At 42.8% G+C, this 21,126-nt stretch overlaps 1 protein-coding gene across 1 annotated transcript in view; it reads right to left on the bottom strand.

The window, feature by feature from the left end:
* The window catches only part of SPEF2 (sperm flagellar and cilia associated 2), a 1,083,747-nt gene that overhangs the window by 681,402 nt on the left and 381,219 nt on the right, over positions 1–21,126 (bottom strand). Inside the window, exons 18-19 of the mRNA XM_085631001.1 lie at positions 17,042–17,122; positions 10,294–10,433 (exon numbers count right to left, since the gene is read on the bottom strand). Coding sequence (XP_085487127.1) covers positions 10,294–10,433; positions 17,042–17,122 — 221 coding nt within the window. The remainder of the gene's footprint in view (positions 1–10,293; positions 10,434–17,041; positions 17,123–21,126) is intronic.

The raw sequence follows: 21,126 nt of genomic DNA, 5'->3' as shown, positions 1-21,126 counted from the left end.
GTATCCAACTAATGGTGTCCACGCATGCGCATTTGTCAGAAGAAGTTGGAAACCAGGAAGAGGGAGCCCCGGAGACGCCGCGCTTCAGGTAAGTGTCTTTACTTTTATTTTATTTACAATTAGGGTATGTCGTAAAAGGAGGGCGGGCGGGAGGCGGGTGGCGCGTAGTGGGGCTACGCGGAGCACGTAGTGTGCATAGATTTGGGCACACTATGCGCTGCTTCACGTAGCCCCACTACGCCCACCCTTACCCCCGACCCTGCGGGGTCCGATAGCACACCAGCGGGGTTGGCCACTCTAATACTCGTTGCTTGGCCTCGTAAAACTCTTATCTCAGTGGAGGCCGATCCAGCTCCCAGAAACAGGGGAGGTGCAGAGTCGAACCTGGCTCCGGCTTCGCAGAACCATGCCTGGAACATCTATATTTCTCACTCATCTCATCAATCCTCAATGGACGAGGTGAAGTCAAAGTCCAGTTAGACTTCTTCTTGTGCCTCTTTCCTGAGTGTCCAGAGAATCTCGAGTGTGACGAAGAAGACCTGTAGCTCCCATAGAGGTCCCGCAAACCTCTCTTCCTCGATTGGGACCTGGACCGCGGAGAAGTCGTGCTAGATGGATTCGACTGCTGAGGCGCAAGCAGCTTTAAGGACAGGTTTCTCAAAGCCTTCGGCGCAATGGCCTGGTAGGCCAAGCACGTCTTTGAGTTGTTGTCGCGCTCGAGACACCATAAGTAACTGAAATGGTGAGCTGAAAGGTGCTTCAAACTGTAGTTATATCCTGGACACCTACGTATTCCATGTTATAAAAATAATCTATGTTTCAACAATGTTAGTCTATTGTGTGCTACATTGAAACCTGACCAGCTCCCGTCAGGAAAACTTATACATAAATAGATGTATACAGACTCTGTCACATGGCTCAAGGTGCACTACTCATGCCCATGTGGTGCGATGATTATATCAAACAATTCTACATGATTTTTCATGCGGTTTTTTCAATTTAGCTCATTGCCCAGTACATCAAAAACAATTATTCACAATAATAACAACAACAGAACAAGGTTCATATCGACCCATTGTTTTGAGTCTTATGTAATGTACATATTATAATTTGCTCATAAAATTATACTTTTCGTGAATTCAACATAAAGTTTCCAATGCCTTGTTCCCAATGTATTTTGGGAATCCCTTTGTCAGGGGAACTCTACAAATGACAAATAATACATGTATTTAACCATACTTTAATGACAGAAAGTCCAAGAACTTCCCAAGCTATTTCATCACCGCCAGGTTGGTTCTATTAGTTCATGCTGTTGCTCAAGAGCATATGTATACGCCATAAAAAATTTATAACGTGTGTGTTTAATGATTGCAACATCGACGTGGGCCCAAAAAGTACACCATGCTTCCCATAAAGCATAAAGTGTCTTAATAGACATACAACGTTGTTCAAACCACCACCATTTCAGGACTGAACACCCGTGTGCAGTTTTAAGCCGAATATCTTAAACCAATTGGCACCTACCGGGTCATCACATGACCCAAATATCAATATTGTGAGTTTCTCTGCAAAGCAAAAACAGGTAACTGTCAGTAACGACCCTCTATCAGACATGCTTTCTGAGCCCGACAAACCGAGGAACACTTACTCCAACAGCAGTCAACAAAAATGCATTGCTGGTTGATCAAAACAAAGTTTCCTGAGTTAATGACAAGAAACAAATATAACTCTATTTCTATCTTGTTACTGAAGCTACAACTTACTTTCACAGTGATCTCCTGATAGTTTAAAAGGTCCCCGCCTCTGCAATCTTATTTAAATGAAACATACGTGGGCTTCAAAACGGCATGATGTGGTGCTCTGTAAACATTATCTGTACTGAATAAAGGCATGTTGTTTGTACCGACATACTCGACCAATCCCATGGAGACGGAAGTGTGTTTATTTAAGTTTATGAGGAAACTAATATTACGCTGTTTTTTCCACCATGTCTTGCAATCGACTAATACAGCAATGCAGACAGGCGACAACATTTTAAAACACAAAAGTTTGTTTCTGTCACCTATATCTCACAAAACCCTGGACACATTCGAACTTTTACTAAAGAAAGACTTGCAACATCTACATCGTCCGTTGAACATGCACAAAAACCTCACAGGCAAGGAATTCAGGACCTTGCGGAAACTTTCAGACGATGATAGTATAACATTTCAGCCAGCAGATATAGGTGGGTCCTTGTGGTCATGAATACAAATTATTACAAGAAAAAGGTACATGATCATGTATTCGAAGAACAAACCTATATTCCTTTGGAATTTGACCCTACTGTTATTTTCAAGAGTACATTGAACAACATCTTAACAAAAGCAGTGGAGTGGGGATGGATTGATGATAACATCAGAAAATTCATGATGTTGGATTTTCCACAACGACCATACATATACATGCTTCCAAAGATACATAAAGATCCGGAGGACCCTCCTTTTAGACCCATCGTGGCAGGATGAGGTTCAATACATGAGCCAGTAGGCAGATATCTTGATCATTTCTTGCAGCCCTTGGTGTAGTCATGGACATCGTACATTCAAGACACAACAGATTGTTTGAATAAACTCGCAAACATACAAAAAAACAATCGGTGAGGACACCTGGTTATGTACCATTGATGTGGTGGCATTATACACGCCCATTCCCCACACTGAGAGTTTAGAGGCGGTTAAATGGATGTCGTTGAAAAGCAACTATGAAGAGACTCGAACATTTTTTTACATTAATTATTGCATTTCAGCTTAAACTATTGTTACTTTTCTTGGAAAGACACTTTTTCCTTCAACGAACAGGCACATCCATGGGTTTTCTGGGGGCACCCATGTATGCAAACATTCCCATGGCTACATTTGAAGACTCTTACATTTAACAACAAAAAGAATGGCACAACAACCTGCTAACATATATGAGGTACATTGATGACATCATACTTCTATGGAAGGGTCCGCAACAGAAACTGGAACATCTCATTGGGATTCTTAATGGACAGAATACTTGTATAAAATTGACACACCACATGAGTCAACAATCGATCAACTTTTGGGATATTCGAGTGGACCTGAGGGAAGGCTGTTTACACACACATGTATATAAGAAGACAACTGATAGAAACAATGCCTTATCAAAGTTTTCATCCATCATCTTTAAAAAAACATTTACCACTTTCGCAATTCATCAGAATTAAAAGAATCACATCAGACCCAGATAAATGTAAGGAAACCATTCAAGCAACATCACAACAATATCAACAACTGGGTTATCTGCACAAAAGTTAAGAAACTGCAAGCTTGAAGGTTCAACGCATGCAACGCAAAGACCTTTTAAGGAAAACAGTAAAACACACTGATAACAGGGAGGTTTTCATGTTAAAGATTTCTACTGAAACATTGGCTATTCAACGGAGCGTATTACGAAGAGGGGAAATAATTGAACAGGAATAGGATTTCAAGGATATGTTTACCTCAAAGCCTATGTTTGTGCATTTGTACTCCAAAAATCTTAAAGAATTACCGGAGATCAAACAATAGGCATGCGGAAATGTTTTAACTGCAGTCATTGTGGAAACGTGACTGTGGGTAACACCGTTACCCTCCCACACATGCGGAAAAAAATCAGATTGACTCATACATCAGATTGCAACACGAATATGGTGGTTTACGCTATTAAATGCCCACGTAGACTAGTGTATGTGGGCAGAACATCAAGGAAAATCAAAACACGCATCACAGAACACAAAAGCATGATCAGAACTACAAATAAAAACGCATGCTTAGCCGCACATTGGGTAGAAACAAAACATACCAGACCACAATTTAGGTTCACTATTTTGGATAAAATAGTGGTGATACCACATAGAGGTACCAATTAACAGTTGGCACAAAGGGAAGCATCTTGGATAAAATGTCTGAACACTTTGATACCATTTGGTCTTCATGATAAAATTGAGATGGTTTGCTTCCTGTAACCCGAAAGGATGTATATGCAAGTTCGACTGGTGTGTATTTTAAATTCTGTTCAGCAATCATGGGGCAGTATATTCGATTATTACATGATTATATTTGTAGACATGCAATACTTTTTTTGATCATGTTTTGATTTAGGGTGCTGTTTTCATAATTTGGGGTCCAGTGGTCCTATCAAGGCTTATGCTGTTGAATAAAAGCAATTTATGACACTACAGCACTAACAAGCTTCACCATACATAGCTTTTTAAACACACATAGCTACTACCCATAACACATGATTCGCATTTTGAGAACTACGCATATTAGAGAGGCAATACAGTCCGTTTTTTTGGTGTAGAAGCTATCGGCATCCAGTTTACTCACACATCATTAGCAGTGACATCGGCAAAGAATTTGACCTAATTACGTTTCTTTTTGTATATCATTGTTAAGAGATATCATACCATCATATGTGCCACACTTTTAATTAAAAACAATTATTTTCACATATCGCAGTAGATAGATATTGGTCGTTTTTTTGGAAAAGCATAGAGTCTGTTTTCCATATTTATAGAGAACCACATCATGCCATTTTGAACACGTACGTTTTATTTAAATACGTTTGCAGCGGCGGCGACCTTTTGAGCTATCAGGAGACGAACATATGATACGCGGCAGCAGCTCATTGTGAAAGTAAGTTGGAGCGTCAGTAACAGGATAGAAATAGAGTTATGTTTGTTTCTTGTCATTAACCTGGGAAACGTGTTGCTTTATTTAGAATACAGAAGCACGCAGTGCTTTTGATCGACCGGCAACGCGTTTTTGTTGACTGCTGTTGGAGTAATTGTTCCTCAGTTTTTCGGGCCCAGAAAGCATATTTGTTAGAGGGTTATTACTGATGGTTACCTCTTTTCGCTTTGCAGAGAAACTCACAATATTGATAGTTGAGTCATGTGATGACCCGGTAGGTGCCAATTGGTTTAAGATATTCTGCTTAAAACAGCACACGGGTGTTCAGTACTGAAATGGTGGTGGTTTGAACAATGTTGCATGTCTATTAAGACACTTTATGCTTTATGGGAAGCATGGTGTACTCTTTGGGCACATGTCGATGTTGGAATCATTAAACACACACGTTATACATTTTTTATGGTGTAAACACATCCTCTTGAGCAACAGCATGAACTAATAGAACCAACCTGGCGGTGATGGAATAGTTTGGGAAGTCCTTGTACTTTCTGTCATTATAGTATGGTTAAACACATGTATTTGTCATTTGTAGAGTTCCCTTAATGAAGGGATTCCCGAAATACATGGGGAACACGGCATTGGAAACTTTATGTTGAATTCACGAAAAGCCTAATGTTATGAGCAAATTATAATATGTATATCACATAAGACACGAGAAATATGTCAATATGAAGCTTGTTCTCTTCTTGTTATTATTGTGAATCATTTTTTTTTGATGCACTGAGCAATGAGCTAAATTGAAAAAACTGCATGAAAAATATTTTAGAATTGTTTAATTTAATCTTCGCACCACATGGGCATGAGTAGTGCACCTTGATGCATATGACAGAGTCTGTATACATCTATTTATAGAGCTTGAAGGTGCCACACGGCTCAAACCGTACCTTTCTAGAGATCATCCCTCAACACACAATGAAAAAAGCCTCGACAAAATGTAGAAAAAAGTCAACAAGAGACAGAGGGGTAGCTCATCTCTGGATCAGCACTAACTGAAAAAAAAGAACTGACGTCCACACGCCTGGGTGGCACCTATGTAGGTGACCTCGACGTCACATCCGGTGCCTACAATGCCATGTGGAACTAAACGGAGCCACCCGACGGTGCGCAGGGGTACAGCTCGAGCAAAAGTTTCCGGATCCAGTCTGACACCTGGGAAATTCAAAGATAATGATAGAAGTCTCTATCAGGTTTACATTTTAGTGCCACAAAGAGCCAATCGTGGGCAACTGGTAGTGGCAGACTGTGTCAAAGGTAAGGTTAATGGCCAACAGCAATGTAGTGCTGGTTGGATACGAGGCCCTGGTAAGTCCCCGTGCAACAGCTACTCTCAGACTTAAAAACTTTTCTGGAGAAAAGGTTGCTGCCAACGAGTCTTCAGCTGGATCTACACCTACAATCTTAATCTGAGTTAGGGTTTGACTATGGTGCATTACTGAAGAGCGAAGTACCGGTATGATCATCGACGAAACTGGTAAAGCTTAGACCGGCAGGCTTTAACTTGTTGTTGCTCTAGGTGAAGTCCTCTCTGTTTGGACTTAGAAACATTTCTGGAAGTCAGATCCCCTTCAGCTAGTCAACTCAGTAAGTTGGATCCAACCAGTAATTTAGCACCAGCAGCTTCAACTGAATGGCATCCTGGTCTCCCAGTGCTTCTTCAGAAGAGAAGTTGGCAAAAAGTTTCTATGTCTCCGCTTTTGTTGTTTGGGTAGGAGGAGCATACTCTAACACCAGCCAAGGGTTCCAGAACCTCAGGAAAAGCACTTGGGGTCAGGACTCACGCCAGCTGAAGCCACTAGCAGGGTCCATGGCAGGTCAAGTTGAAACTGGTCAGCAGGCATTTGAGAAAAGTGGGCTTCTTGCAGCATTTGTATCCCTGTAGCTTCACAGGTCAGTCAACTGACCCTTGGAGTACACTTCTAGGTCCTGGGAACAAGTGGAAGCAGGTCCAGCTCTTAGGGTTCTTGTCACAGATCACAACAGCAGGTTCAGTCCTTCTTCTGTCTTCCACAGGTCCATCAGTGTTCTGAACAGGGTGTGCAGGGGTGCCACATTTATGCCTGGTACTAGCCTGTAGGTGGTGAGACTACTGGGCCCTCCCTGACTAACAAAGAAAAAGTTCCCAGTTGTAACCCTAACCACTTTTGCAGATGCTCCTGTGTGCCCTACTGCTAACAGTCCCACAGTGCCCCTCCCTAGTTAAAACCAAGACAGCAGAATCTTCCCTCGTGCAGAGCTTCTGTGCCCATCTTAGCGGCATGCTCAGGGAAATAAGCAAACCTGGGAGACAGTGAACACTGGCAGAAAGGCACATTTGACTCAGGTAAGAAAAATTACAACTTTCTAAAAGTGTAATTTTCAAAATAGTAATATAAATGTGAATTAGAAGTATAAACAGTGTTGACATGTTTGAGGAATCAGAGCCCATACACGGGGGCCTGGCCAGTGCAAAGAGTCAAAAAGACCATCGGCATCAGTTAAAAACGTGGCTTACCATACAAAAAAAGGCATTTTCTTACACATAACAAACATAGATCAAAGAACGAATGAGTGAAATCTATTACCTTGGACTCGAGTATAATCAAGCAATAAGTTAAAGAACTGTTTGATAAAAGTTGAAGATTCAGTCCACCCTTCAAAGGAATTTATTTTAGCTTGCATTAGATCATGAACATTCCTAGAATGACCCTCAAATCAGCAATGAAATGATTCCAAATTGAAGCAGTTGTTAGTACCTATCATTTCACTCCAAGCCTGGAGTATTACCATTTTGTAGGTCAAAGTTTCAGATCCTCTGAAGATTGTAAGGATCTTTGAAGGCTTCTAAATTGGAAGTAAATAGACCAGTATTTCAATAACAGGCTGTGTAGTACCTTCCAAACTAAAAAGGAGATCTCTAAATTTGATCTGAGAAGCAGTAGTCAACCAACAGAATTCTTTCAATTGGCTGGAAATATGGCCATATTTTGAAAGACCACAAATGACTCTTAACACACTGTTTGGAACAGTCTGCAGTCACTTTATCAGGGACATGGGAGAGTGAAGATCAATAGGAAAACAATAGAACACCATAGAAAAAAACTGCTGCCAGATGTCTAAAAGAGAACTAACCATACAAAGGTTATAAAGATGCATGTGTACTTCTTGTTTCATTGAAGACGTAAGAGATGAGTAAGATACATCACTATCAAAAATACTCCCAAGTTATGTACCCACAGACACATATATTTTTGGGACTTCCATTTTCTGGCGAGTCAAACTCATGAAATGGAGTAGATGTGACTCAAGCTGAACGATGTCGATTTTAACAATTTTAAGACATAGGTGATGTCCTCACATCCAGGATTTTACATCAGATAAACATGCAGAAATATTGTGTGCGTCAGGACAGTTGTCTGGAAGAAAAGAATCTCAGTATCATCTGCGTCGAATTGGCATTGGAGACAACCAACTGATGATCACTCATTCAACCTTCAATTGCATTGCAAACAGTTGTATATTAGGAAGGAAATATCAATCATTCAACAAGGCTCAGAGAAACTTTGATCCACAATATTGTTGCTAAAATTACCAGTTGGAGTTATAGCACAGCTGTATTTGTGAAACTTAGCAAAGGGTTCTGTTTCATCTAGATGCTACATTTAATGGCCCCTCCTTTGTGCTTCCCATGGGTTTGCGACAGGAATGTGTCTGATGCTGACCATTTTAAGATCCACTGTAATGGGAGAATCAGTCTTACTCTTTCTCTGTAAAAGAAGGCTGGAATGTTTAACTTGTATCACTAGTTTGGCTTAAGTTTAAGGTTGCCTACGGAACTGGGAAAGACAGGATATAAAGACATTCTGGGCCACATGCACAATACACAAGCACTGGAGCAATGTAGCGGGCAGATACATAGAAAAAACCTCTTATCTGACCTTTCCAATTTTTCAATAGTAATAACTTATATATAGACAAACCTTTCTCGACCTGGCAACACTTGGATGGCGTTATCTCTTTGAAATCTACTAGAATGAAATCTCCTGTACTGAAATCCCTATAAGATAGGAATCCTTATAGGAGAAAATAGGAAGCCTCTACCCACACTCTCTGTGGAATTATATGTCTAAACCATATAGATGGAATTATGATACTCTCATAGAAAGCGAAGCTACTCTCATTTAAAGAAAGAAAAAATTGGATGTTCAATTGGTCATGACACACTGTTCCCTCTATAGGCTAACTCAATAGAGGGTAAGACATAATAATTCTTATCTTTCTAGAAAAACACAAGATTGTGTATTGAAAACCAAACCATATCTCTATTCTTGAAAACAGAATCAGATTCGAAGAATATTTGTATTGGATGACACGAGCCTGAAACACGGATCAGTCTATTTTGAACGAGACAGCATCCTTCCATAGAACCCCTGTTCATTGCCGCACAGAAGATAAAGAAATTCCTTAACTATTGGTCCTGAAGAAGGAGACACGCAATTTGTATTTAGTCTCCGAAACGTGCGTAGACCAGTGACTACACATCTGGGAGATCCATAGAAGAACCATCTGCTAAAATACTGAATAAGACATTCATTGCTCACTTCAGACTTTTAAATCTATGGATCAAAATTTTTTTCAGCAGGATCTCATACCCGATGTGGTTTTTAGCTTTTGTCCTATGTGGTGTGATTGATGGCATGTATGAGTAGTATGATAGGTGAGAATGACAGTGTGATGGTGTTTTTCTTTTGGGGTTATTTCAAATGTGTTTTTGTCTAAAAGTGAGTTTCTTTAAACTGTTTTCCTAAATTAAGGAGCTGAGCACACTCTCTTGTTTCTCAATTTCATTGCTTGTTTGAACTCAACTCCATGTGGAAATATCTTTATAAAAATATCTAAAAAATGATGCACAACTCATATGTAAAAAATATTATATGAATGTTTTTGTAAAAAATATAACAATAAAAAAATGAAGAAGAAAGTTGTTTCTGCAATGTAATACTGTTCTGGGGTTTGTCTATATATAAGTTATTACTATTGAAAAATTGGAAAGGTCAGATAAGAGGTTTTTTTCTATGTATTCACTTTCTCCCCCCCTCTTGGGCCTATAAGTAATTAGGGAAATCCTTCTCTACATATATAGGCAATGTAGCAGGCAGTACAGGGAAAGGTATAGTAATACCAAGCTATGGACCTACTGATCTAATGTTGTGGCAGCTGAAAATGCAAATATTATCTCATTATAGAAGAAAGAGCAAGGGATGCAGGTTTAATCCTGAACTTGGAATTACCTTGTATATCTTAATGTGTATCCTTAACATCATTATCTTTTAGGTCTAGGTAGGATAGCCTATTATACGTTTGGTAAAGCATTATAGATACCAATCTGCCCAATTATACTTGGACGTGTTTTTCATTTTGTAATGCTGTACAATTAATGCATATTTCTCATCTACAATCAGGAAATTTGTATCAGGCAAGCACTGACAAACAAGGAAAAGCACTTGCTTTAACACAAACCAGAGGTTAAAACAAGACAGAGGTAAGGTACAATACTTATTCTTCAGTGAATTACCTTTGGAAGTGGTTCATCTACGTATACCCATTCATCTGATCCCGGTTGGATTGGTGGAGGTCCCGGCGGTTCAGGAGGAGGAGGTGGCTCGTCAGGGGTAGAAGGTTTTGATTTCTTGCCGGGTGATCTACCTCGTGAATCTTAGACATGCATGCACAAAAAAGTCACAATCATGAATATCTGCATTCAAAGTAATTTCAAACATACGGTAATTTAATATAATACAATACCTTCAGTCTTAGATGTTATGGTAAGTTTGTTTGCAGGGTGCCACATGACTACCTTTACGAATGGGGTCCTGTCTCCTTACAAAAAATCACAGTAGCCTCAAGATGTGTCTTTGGCAGTATAACAGCATTTAGTATCCTCCCATTCGTGTATTCCACACGGGGCAAAAAAAATTAAACTTCCCATGGTTTTCTCTAAATCACTGTGGGCCAGATGTACGATTATACTGGTCTCAAAAAGCAGCACCAATTTGCGGGCAGTATTGAATTTTGGAAACCAACCTATGTACTTATATTTCGGTTTGTAAATTCTGAATAAGAAAATATAGCAGTCTAACCTACCTTAATAATATTAATGAGGTAGGTTGTAAATTGTGACTCAATACGATTGGACAAAATCATAAAGATGATGACCTGCATGAGTCAGCAGACTACCATAGACGTCTTTACGTTATTTATATGATATTGAATAAAGTGTTTTTTAAAAGCAGCTCATTTTGGTTAAAGAAAAATGGGCAGCTTTAAAAAAAAAAAAGAAGGTTTTAAGTTTGAATCCGGGTTTGCAGTGGTGCCTTTGACCATTGCCTACTCCCCCGAAACCTTTTAAAAAATCTGCGAAGACAAAAGGATTCAGTAACTTTTCAATGGTTTGCAATCAGAATTAAATTTGCAAACCATAGATACATTGAGTGTCAAGTCAGCATTTGCAAGGAATGGGCACAGCATACCCCTCCTGAATACAGCTAAATATTTGCAGTCCCCTAAAATGGGATTGACACACGTAAAAATATAAAATTGTGGTTGCAAACAACAATTCTCTGTTTTTGTGACAGTAAAAAGGGTTTTGAACATCTAGCCCTTTGTCCCTTTAACATGCATTATTACCAAGTCTACAATATATCATACCTTTTTAAAAAGATGCTGGTTTTAGAGGCAACCAGGAGTGTGTGTTGACATATAATATCAACCGTCTCTCTCAATTAGGTCTGCTTCTGTAATATAACTGTCCTACAACCTATATCTGATATGTGTGTATGTAATTAAGACCATAACTGGTATTACTTTTTCCAATATCAACATCGGAGTGTTGTGAAATACTTTTGAGATTGTGGTGAGATCAAAAAATGTAAGATGTCCGTGAATCTGTGCGTGTGTACCATCACGAACCTGCACATTAGGTAAATGCCATTGCCATCATCTCAGTATAATCCATGCAATTGCAGCACAGTCCTGCAGGCAGTCAGCTCGAGAAACCACATTGACATTAGTTATAGAGATATTGATAACTGACCGCATTGATGAGAGCGCAACCACAGAAACGAACAAGATGGCCACCTGCCTGTGAAGCGTTGTTGGCTGTGGCCTACAAACTGCATGAATCACCGCCATCATCGCATTTGACACCATCCTTATCATGTAGGCGTGCCGCTGTCATTGTAGGGATGTGGAATGCTGGCTTCCCCATTGCTGGGGCCCCTGCCAACCCATTTTCCAAGTGGCTGGCCCATGCGGGCCAGCACATACCTGTAGGCCTCGTGGCAACAGGGACCACGGGTGAGCCTGACAAATGTCTCACTGGTGCTGCGGGCCACTTCCCCTCTCCTACTAAGCATCGGGTGGGCCAACCAGAGTGCAGTTGGAGGCTACCAGCCCCATGCCTCGCCTCAACGCCTGCCGACTGTGACGCCTACTGCTCTTCACTGACTGCCTCTTCAGTGCAGCCTTCCAGCTCTTGGGTCTACTGGTTGCCAGCGAGTGCACCACCTTGCTGGAATGGTGGCACGCATTGAGATTTCACACTTCTGACCCAAAAGCTACACCCTTTACACGAGGCGGTCAGCCAACATGCCCTGCACGTTGCTCTCCGACATGCGTGCTGCTGTCTAAACTTGTGGCCTACAGTGAGCAACTCATTTCCTCCTGGCGCCTAAAGGCACTGCGGGGGCCTCACAACACTACTTCAATGTCTTTGAAAATCCAAGTGGCAGGGCCTCTCTCCCTTTATCAAGTTCAACACATGCACTATGCTAGCTAGCGCATTCATCTTCTAAATTACAAGGGGCCCTGGACAAGGTTGGAGGGCCATGTTGTGTCCCTTACAGCCATCTGAAGTCTGGCACTGAGTGGGGGTCTGCTGCGTGGCAGCCAATCTACCTCCAGGACTGTGTGGCCTGTCCCTATGGGGGTGGACTTGTGACCATAACACTGCATCACTAACGTTACTATCCTTGCACTGCACAGTCATTACATGTTGGTGGTGGACTGCAGCCTCTTGTGTTCCAAGGTCTCCTCTCTGCATGCCCTGTAACACACGGCTGAGCCATTATTTTGTGATTTGCCCTAGCCTCCGTCTGCTGACATCTGAAACATCTCTGCTACCCCCTCACTTACCCCACCTCAAGAAGTGTGATTGGGGCTTCACGACTGGCGTGGATAGTTGCGCAGTCCTATCAGTTGTTCCTTGGCCATAGAGATGCCATCTCCATTACACCTCTTACCAGTCTATCAACTATCTACTCTATTCAACCCTCATGATGGGATGCGGTGACCCCAAACAGCGGAAACTGCTCTTTGCGCAGTCCAAGCTGACGAGACACCAGGGCTCTCACTCTGACACGTACGACCCCCGGGACAGAGGCGCAGGATCCAACACTACTGTTGGTACACCCGCCATCATGGCAGAACTCAGGGCTGGATCCGCTCCATAGATGCCCATTTCAACGCACTCACTAGGTGCATTCATCGAAAGGGCGAGTGTCTGGACCATCACAATACCAGGATCAACAGCACAGAAGAGCATATCTCTGGATTAGAGGATGGTGTGTTTTGAGGAACTGGAATTGATTCTAACGTAAGTAGTCATCAACAACAAGGACTTTAAGGCGAGGTCTCCTGGGAACAAAATTTGCATATCTAACATTGCAGAGCCCACAAATATGGGGCGCCCAGATACATTAATTGAACAATTGCTCACAGATCTTTTAGATCGCAGAAACTTCTCATCTACTTTCACAATGGAGCACGCTCATTGCTCCCTCAACCCACGGCCACCATGAGGAGCCTCCTGCGGCTGAGTCATAACACGCCTCCTAAATTACAGGTATAGAGACACTGTACTCCACCAGGCCCATGAGGACCGCTCGCTACAATACCAGGGCTCCTCCATTTCACTCTTCTAAAATTTTACCATAACTGTCCAAGAGGCCTGCTGCCAGTGCACTGATGCCAGAAATTCACTCCGCAAGTTGGGCCTCAACTATGCCATGCTCTATCCGGCACAACTCTGTTTAATTTAATGGAAACCCCTGTTTTTTCAACACTGCGGCAAAGGTAACAGACTTCTACCAACATCTCGCTGCAAACATCCTCCTGTAGGCGTAACACCACGGAGTGCTCTGGCTTACTGGATGCTGCAGCGCAGTCCCTCCCCCTATCTGACACTGGCCATAACACTTTCCCACCCTCCTTGGTGAATGACCTCTCGCAGACATCCTCCCAAGGTGCAGATACTGTATGGACTCTAAGCCAAAGTTACATTATTGTTTATATTGACTCACTGTGGTCTATCCTATGCAGTTGATTATTCCTCACCACTTCAGGTGGACCAATCGAAGACGAGGGGTTGCCTCCCCTCAGTGGTGTTTACCGGCTTGTTCTTTGATATGATATGATATGATATGAAGGGTATTTATAAAGCGCACAGCTGCTCAAAAAAGAGTGTCCCGGCGCTAGAGAACCTCAGAACTAGGCTGCTGCTACACCAAGGGGAGGGGGAAACTTGAGATAAGTGTCTAAAGAGCCAGGTTTTAAGCAAGGTAAGTAGGTCTGTCACCTGTCCTGAGTGTCACCGGCAGGAGGTTCCAGATGCGTGCGACCTGCACTTGGAAAGAGCGACCTCCTATACAGCTGCGGAAAAACTTAGGGACAGCAGCCAGATGCAGTGAAGATGATCTCAGGGTTCTGCGGTGGGCATAGTATGTGACTCTCTTTCTGAGATAGTGTTCACCCGTACCCTGTAGTGCCTTAAAGGCCAAGACCAAGACTTTAAAGCTAATTCTTTTCCTCACGGGAAGCCAGTGCAAAGTGTTCAGGTGAGGAGAGATCTGGGTTCTAGGTTTAAGCAGGAGGACCGGCCTGGTGGCCGCTTTCTGGACCACCTGTAATCTATTCAGTCGGTACTTCGGGAGGCCTAGATATAGGACATTAACATAGTCCAGTCTCGAAACAATAAGAGCTTGGACAACGGTCTTCCTGGGGGCAAGAGGCAGGAGGAGAAGAAATTTCCTGACGATCCGCAGGAGGCCAAAACAGGTTCCTGTGACTGACTGGATTTGGGCTTTCATGGACAGAGAATCATCCAGCTTGACACCTAGGTTCTTAGCCGTACTAACCGAGGAGAGGGGATGCGACATGTCTGATGGCCACCATTGTTTCCACTCATCCAAAGGTGGAGAGCCGAAAGAAATTACCTCCGATTTCTCTGGGTTGCATTTGAGCTGGTTCTCCAAAGGTCATGCAAAAACCCCAGTCAGGCATTGGGTGATCTTCTCACCTGTAAAGTACTCATCCATGTCACAGGTGAACAGAAGCTGCGTATCGTCAGCATAGGAGATTATTGTGGCACCGCAAGCTTCTGCCAAGGGAGCAAGGGGAGACATGTAAAGGTTGAAAAGTGTGGGGCTCATAATTGAGCCCTGAGGGACACCCACCATCATAGAAGGAATGGGAGCAGCAAAAGGGGGAGGCTGGACCTCTTGGTATCTATCCTCCAAAAAGGAAGAGAACCACTTTAAAGCCGTGCCACCCAGGCAGCACTCCTGCAATCTGTGCAGGAGTCGGTCATGTGGCTCGGTGTCGAAAACCGCAGAGAGGTCCAGCAAAATCAACACAGCTTTTCCCCCCTTATCCAGCTTCTCCTTGCTGGACTCTGAGATTTCTAGTAGAGCCGTCTCTGCGCTAAAATTAGGTCTAACACCAGACTGGCTCTGATGAAGGAGATTATTTTTTTCCACATATTCCGAAATGACTGAATTAACATATTTCTATGGATTTTAATAATTTCAAAAAGTTGCAATGGTGCACTACTTAGCAAAAAGCCAAAACAGACACTTAACAAATGATCAGGTCCGTATCCATAGCCTTTTTCTTCAGGTATCTTCTTTTATTCAAAATGTATTACAAACCACTCATGATTGAACAGAACAGTCGACGCGTTTCATTCAGACGGATGGACTTCTTCAGGGCATAGAAACAAGTAAGGGCACTCCTGGGGAATATCAACATCAGAGTGTCCGTGGTAGATAAGGACTTCAAGCAGGATGGCAAGAGTTTGTTTCAACAGGAATTATTAAAACGGTGATATATGCTTCTCTTAGAAGCAAAGAAAGCCAGCGGTATGATAGCACCAGCATAAGATAGTCCAACAGTCTCACCACAATAAGGTGGGCCGAAAATACAAAGGACGATCTCTACCGTAATCACTTCGCAGGAGGCATTTCCAGGTCGGCATATCCTAGAAGCACCAGTCATGGACCATCTAAATAAATCACAATGTTTCCATTTGGTGTTCTCCGGGGGAATCTAACGAGCACTGTAATGCACTGGGAACTTATTTTGGACTTCATTATATGTGTGATGGAGAATGTTATGGATTGATAAAACACTATTAGAGCAGAGAACAAATGGAAACATTGTGATTTATTTCGATTATAAGCTTGAAGGAATTGATATAGGAGGATCATAGAAAGAAATCCATCATAGAAAGAAATCCAAATGGGACATTTGAGTAGTGCTTAGAGGGGAAAGACAGTCCTGGTCCAGTAGTAGTGCTTCTAGGACATTAGTTAAATTGTCATCAGAGTACTGCAATTTTCTTTCCTGTGATGCAACATATGGGTGATGTCACTTTTTGGTGCACTGACATCAATCCAATCATGAACAATTGTTGCCAAGTAGATGAAACCATTATGTGTAGGTGTAAGGTTGAGAGAAAGCATGTTTCCTAAGATCATCAAAATTATAAATAGATTCACAATGGTTCTGTAGCTCTCCACTGAAAGCAGGTCTACAAAAACGTCCATCAGGAAGGAAGACAATAGCTGTCTTGGGAGTATTAGGGGACTGCTCTTCATTCATTAAGAAACCTATGTGCTAGCATAGTGATAAGAAAATTAAATTGGATTACCACTACATGGTATTCTGAATCAGAAGCAAAAAGGTAAACATGGATTAGAGGGATCCTCCTGTAATGACTGAAAAAAGGATTTACAATAAAGTGGATGGGAGGAGAAGGAGAGGTCTTCAAAACCTTGTGACATCATGAGGATCAATACCTAAAGCTATTCTATGGTGTCAATAGTAAAATAAAATATTATGAGTCCCTTGCTATCACAATAGGGCATGTGATCATCATATGGCTCTATACAGGCTGTTGTCATAGAAAAATGTATCAGTTCAAATAACTGATGAATATGAATACATACTACCTAAAATAAATACCAATTACTAAAAATGTATGTTACCTGACTTTCCAGACTTCTTTCTTGAGGGAGAATCACTTTTCTTCGATTTTTTATCTTTTGAGTCTGTTCGTGGTTTAGATTCTAATTAATAATAAAAAATAAAACAAAGATAAAGATATATAATACTTCTAGAAAATTTCAAATTACATACTATACTCCCTATGTGCATTAAACAATTGTGATTGTAATGAAATATATGAGGTATAGTCAGTTAAAAGTTTTCAAAACCGACTCCTCACAAATCTTCTGGTATTAACCATCGAAGTGATATGGGCACCAAAAACACTCACAGATGCCACGATCTAGGCTCTTATTTACCATATACTATTCAGACAGTAAAGGATCATAGTCAGTGTATGTGTTGCAGAAAAAAACAACAATACCACTGTTTTAGGCGGTCCAAAACAAAAATCTGTTTGGGCAAAAGAACGATGATTTTAAGTGCAGGAGTTTAGTAAGCACACATCCATTCCCCCAAGCTACTGCCGACATTTGTTAGACCTCGCAGCACAGTTGTGCCACACAATGAGACCTCTTGACTACCTGTCTCACATAGAAATTATTGTATCACCACTTTCCATTAATTGAGATGACGGACATATAAAAAGGTAAATCAAGGATCTGTCATAATCCCTTGCAGAGGGTCACACAAGGCATGCAGGGGCTCCTGGGCGTAACCATGGATGCTGAAGCTTTTCACTCCTGACGTCACTCGGACAACTTACTATGGATCCCGCACAACTGGGTCAAGTACCCCTTCAATACTTTACTCTCATTGGTAACTGTTGTCGAGCAGTTAAGGCTACTTCGGGGGAGGGGAGAGGGGGTAGGTATGGGTCTGTAAATGTGCCTCATAACTCAAAGTGAAAACAGTACGGACAACAAATCAATGTCAAGCCAAACACTTGCTTATATAAGAAAAAGCCGCAATGTATTTCTAAGTCTGCACATGCAGAGAAAATGTTAACATTCAAATGCAACAACACAATCCTCCTTGCTGTCGGGGCACTAGTAATTGTAAGGCGCATCTCTGTCCCATCCTCCTTTGTGTAACGTGTTCAGAGTTATTCCCTATTTACTTGTGGCTGGAACAGGAAATCCTAACTATTAAGCCGTACTGAAGAGTTCTCCCTGTTGACCTTTTTGGAACTTAGTAAAAAGAGTCTAATAGCCTCAGCACCATTTGTAGTGAAATCTCCTGGGGCCCAACTGACCCAATGCATGTCTTACATGCTCTTGCAGAACAGAAGAGTTTAGTGATGAATCGAGCACCTTCAAACGTGCACTTGTGAGTCCTGCTCAGTTCTGAGAGGTCAGGCTGCTCGCGGCCTATGCGTTAAAACCCAGCGGCTTAGTCTCTCTTTCCAGAGTGCCGCTGCCAGAGGTCTCTAAGATTTCAGAGAAGCTCTCTGCTCGCGAAGACGCAGTAAGTTGACTTTGCTCAATGGGGCATTTGGGGGGTGGGTGGGGGGTTCGGCAGAACTGGAGCCAGTGAGGGTGCAATGCTGTCCACAGCATCTCCAGCAGTCCTCAGTGATGAGTCAGGGGCAGTTCCCTCCAAGTGGGGGTCCAACTCATGGATCAGAGCCTCAGTTTCTCCTTCGGGTGGCAGCCTGAACCTCTTGGCAGCGTTGGTACAGGAAGCCCCTGCTGGGAAACGTGGTTGCCGCAGCTTGTGTTGATACAGGCACAGATTCTTCCAGCCTCAGTGCCCTGGCCCAGAAGTTCACATTTCTTGGCCCTCCTTCAAATGGGAATTTACCGGTAACCCCCTCTGGCATATGACGTCACTAAAGCATGACAGTAAGGGTATAGCAAGACCCGCACAATGCTCAACACATGGCTAAGTCTATGGTGGCTCTCTCTTGGCATACGGGGGTCTCCAAAGACAATCTTGGACACGGGCAATGGCTTGATCGGTGCTGAGCCGAATCATCACATCTCGCACAGGGAGTCCTTACAGTAGGGCTCCCCACTCGACCTTGCTCCTTCCAATGCCCTCCTCTTACTCAGAGGGCACACTGGTCTTGGCATGCAGGCAGGCAGGTGCTGGTGCTCCAAGCTCCAGGATAGGTTGTCTTGGTTTCCTTGAGTGATGTCCCCTTACCAAGCAGGAAGACTAGCAGGCCTTGGCACCCAGTCATGGTCACAGGCAGCAGTCTTGCAGAACTTACCCTTCTCACACAGCCCCATTGACAAATCTTTGGGGACTCAACCTCCCTTTTTTATAATCCTTCTCTAGACACCAAAGTGATTTAAGGGTCTGGGACTTTGGAAGTTTTATGTTGGGGTTCTGCTTCTTTTGAAGAGGCCACTTCTCCTTTTCACCATCCTTCATAACAGAGGTCTGCTACAGCAGGTGACTCCGAACACATTTCATGGGAGTGAACAGAGTTCAAACCTGTATGTCAGCCACAATGATATGTACACCAAAAGGTTAATCCCAGACCACCAGTATTATTCTTTATGATTCTCTTATCAGCCCCGTCTCTCTCTTCTGGGATGCGTCCAAGTTCCTTTCTTGTGATTTCGCAATGAATCAAAGCGCAGTCTTTTGAAAAGTGAAGGGAGCCTCTTGTTTTACCATCCAGTGTGTCCCCACCCAGCTAACAGGAATGGCACAATACACCAAACTGTCTGCAGGATTTATCTCCTCCTCGTGTTTTTACTAGGCAAGCCTGGACTTCCTAAAATGAAACTCTGGGTCCTCCATACAATGTACCACTTCAGGTGCACTCGCTCAGTGTACATTCATAGCACACTTTCTGTACAGCACTAATACCTCTTTGCATTGTACCCTAACATGTACAGATGCATTCAGCAAACACACTCAGGGCCTGATTTAGAGAGGAATACTCCGCCAGAAACGTGACGGATATCCCATCAGCTGTATTACGTTATGTTATATAGACTTATAAAGCGCACTGTTACCCGAGGGTGTCCTAGCGCTGCACACTGTTTACCTGAAAGAGAATGCCCCCCAAGATTTACCAGATATTAAACTGAAAACATCCATGTCTTCAAGTTTTTTCTGAAAGTTAGGAGTTCCGTAGCTGACCTTAAATAAAACCAGGCGGTGGTGGCTTTGAGCACAATGCTCTTTCCGCCCCAGCTGGCCTTTTTAACCCTGGGAACTGCTACCCGTTTGGCTTCCAATGAGCGCAGTGATCTCCCTGGGACGTACCATTGGATACGTTCTCCTAGATCTTTAGGTCCTGTTCCATGTAGGGCTTTGAAAACCGTGCAAAGAGCCTTAAATTGGGCTCGTTTTTTGATTGGGAGCCAATGAAGGTCAGTAAGGCCTTTTCTAATAGATACCGACCTAGGAGTGCCTGTGAGCAGCCTAGCTGCCGCGTTTTGAACCATCTGGAGTCTGTTAAGATGTTTATTATTAATCGTCAAATACAGACTGTTGCAATAATCCAAACGGGACAAGATTAATGCAGAGATAACCGATCAAAAACTTTCTTTCTTTCTCAAGGAGCGGTTTGATTTTTTTCAATGTCCTTAGGATGAAGAAGCATGTTGATACCACTCTGCTGACCTGGTCCCCAAACGCGAGGGTGTTATCCACGGTTACACCTAAGTTTTTTACTGTACGGGCGGGTTCTGGCAGGAGGCCCATCTCCCTGGGCCACCATGCCGGTGTCCAAAGGTTAGGATTATTCCCGAAGATTATCCCCTCAGTCTTGCCTGAATGAGCTTCAGGCAATTAGCTGACATCCAGCCTGTAATGGCCACCATACAGTCCTGGCAACTGGTGGCCAAACCCTCTTCTTTCCCTCTCTGTAGAGACAGCACAATCTGGGTGTCATCCGCATAAGAGGTAATAAGCAGGCCGAAGGAACGTACAAGGGCAGCCAGAGGTTTCACATAAATATTGAAAAGCGTGGGGCTAAGGGAAGATTCCTGAGGGACTCCACAGGGAAGGACAAATGGTCTAGATCTTTCCCCATCCAGGTCCACCGTTTGAGTTCTGTCTGTCAGGAATGATTTCAATAGGTCCCAGGCAGCGCCTTGGACCCCGACCTCCGATAAGCGTGCCAGTAGTACTTCATGGTGAACGGTATCGAAGGCTGCTGACA

The sequence above is a fragment of the Triturus cristatus genome, chromosome 2_1 (assembly GCF_964204655.1).
Source record: "Triturus cristatus chromosome 2_1, aTriCri1.1, whole genome shotgun sequence".
Classification (NCBI taxonomy): Eukaryota; Metazoa; Chordata; class Amphibia; order Caudata; family Salamandridae; genus Triturus; species Triturus cristatus.
Note: the sequence above shows the minus strand (reverse complement) of the source record. Positions and strands in the feature narration are given on the sequence as shown.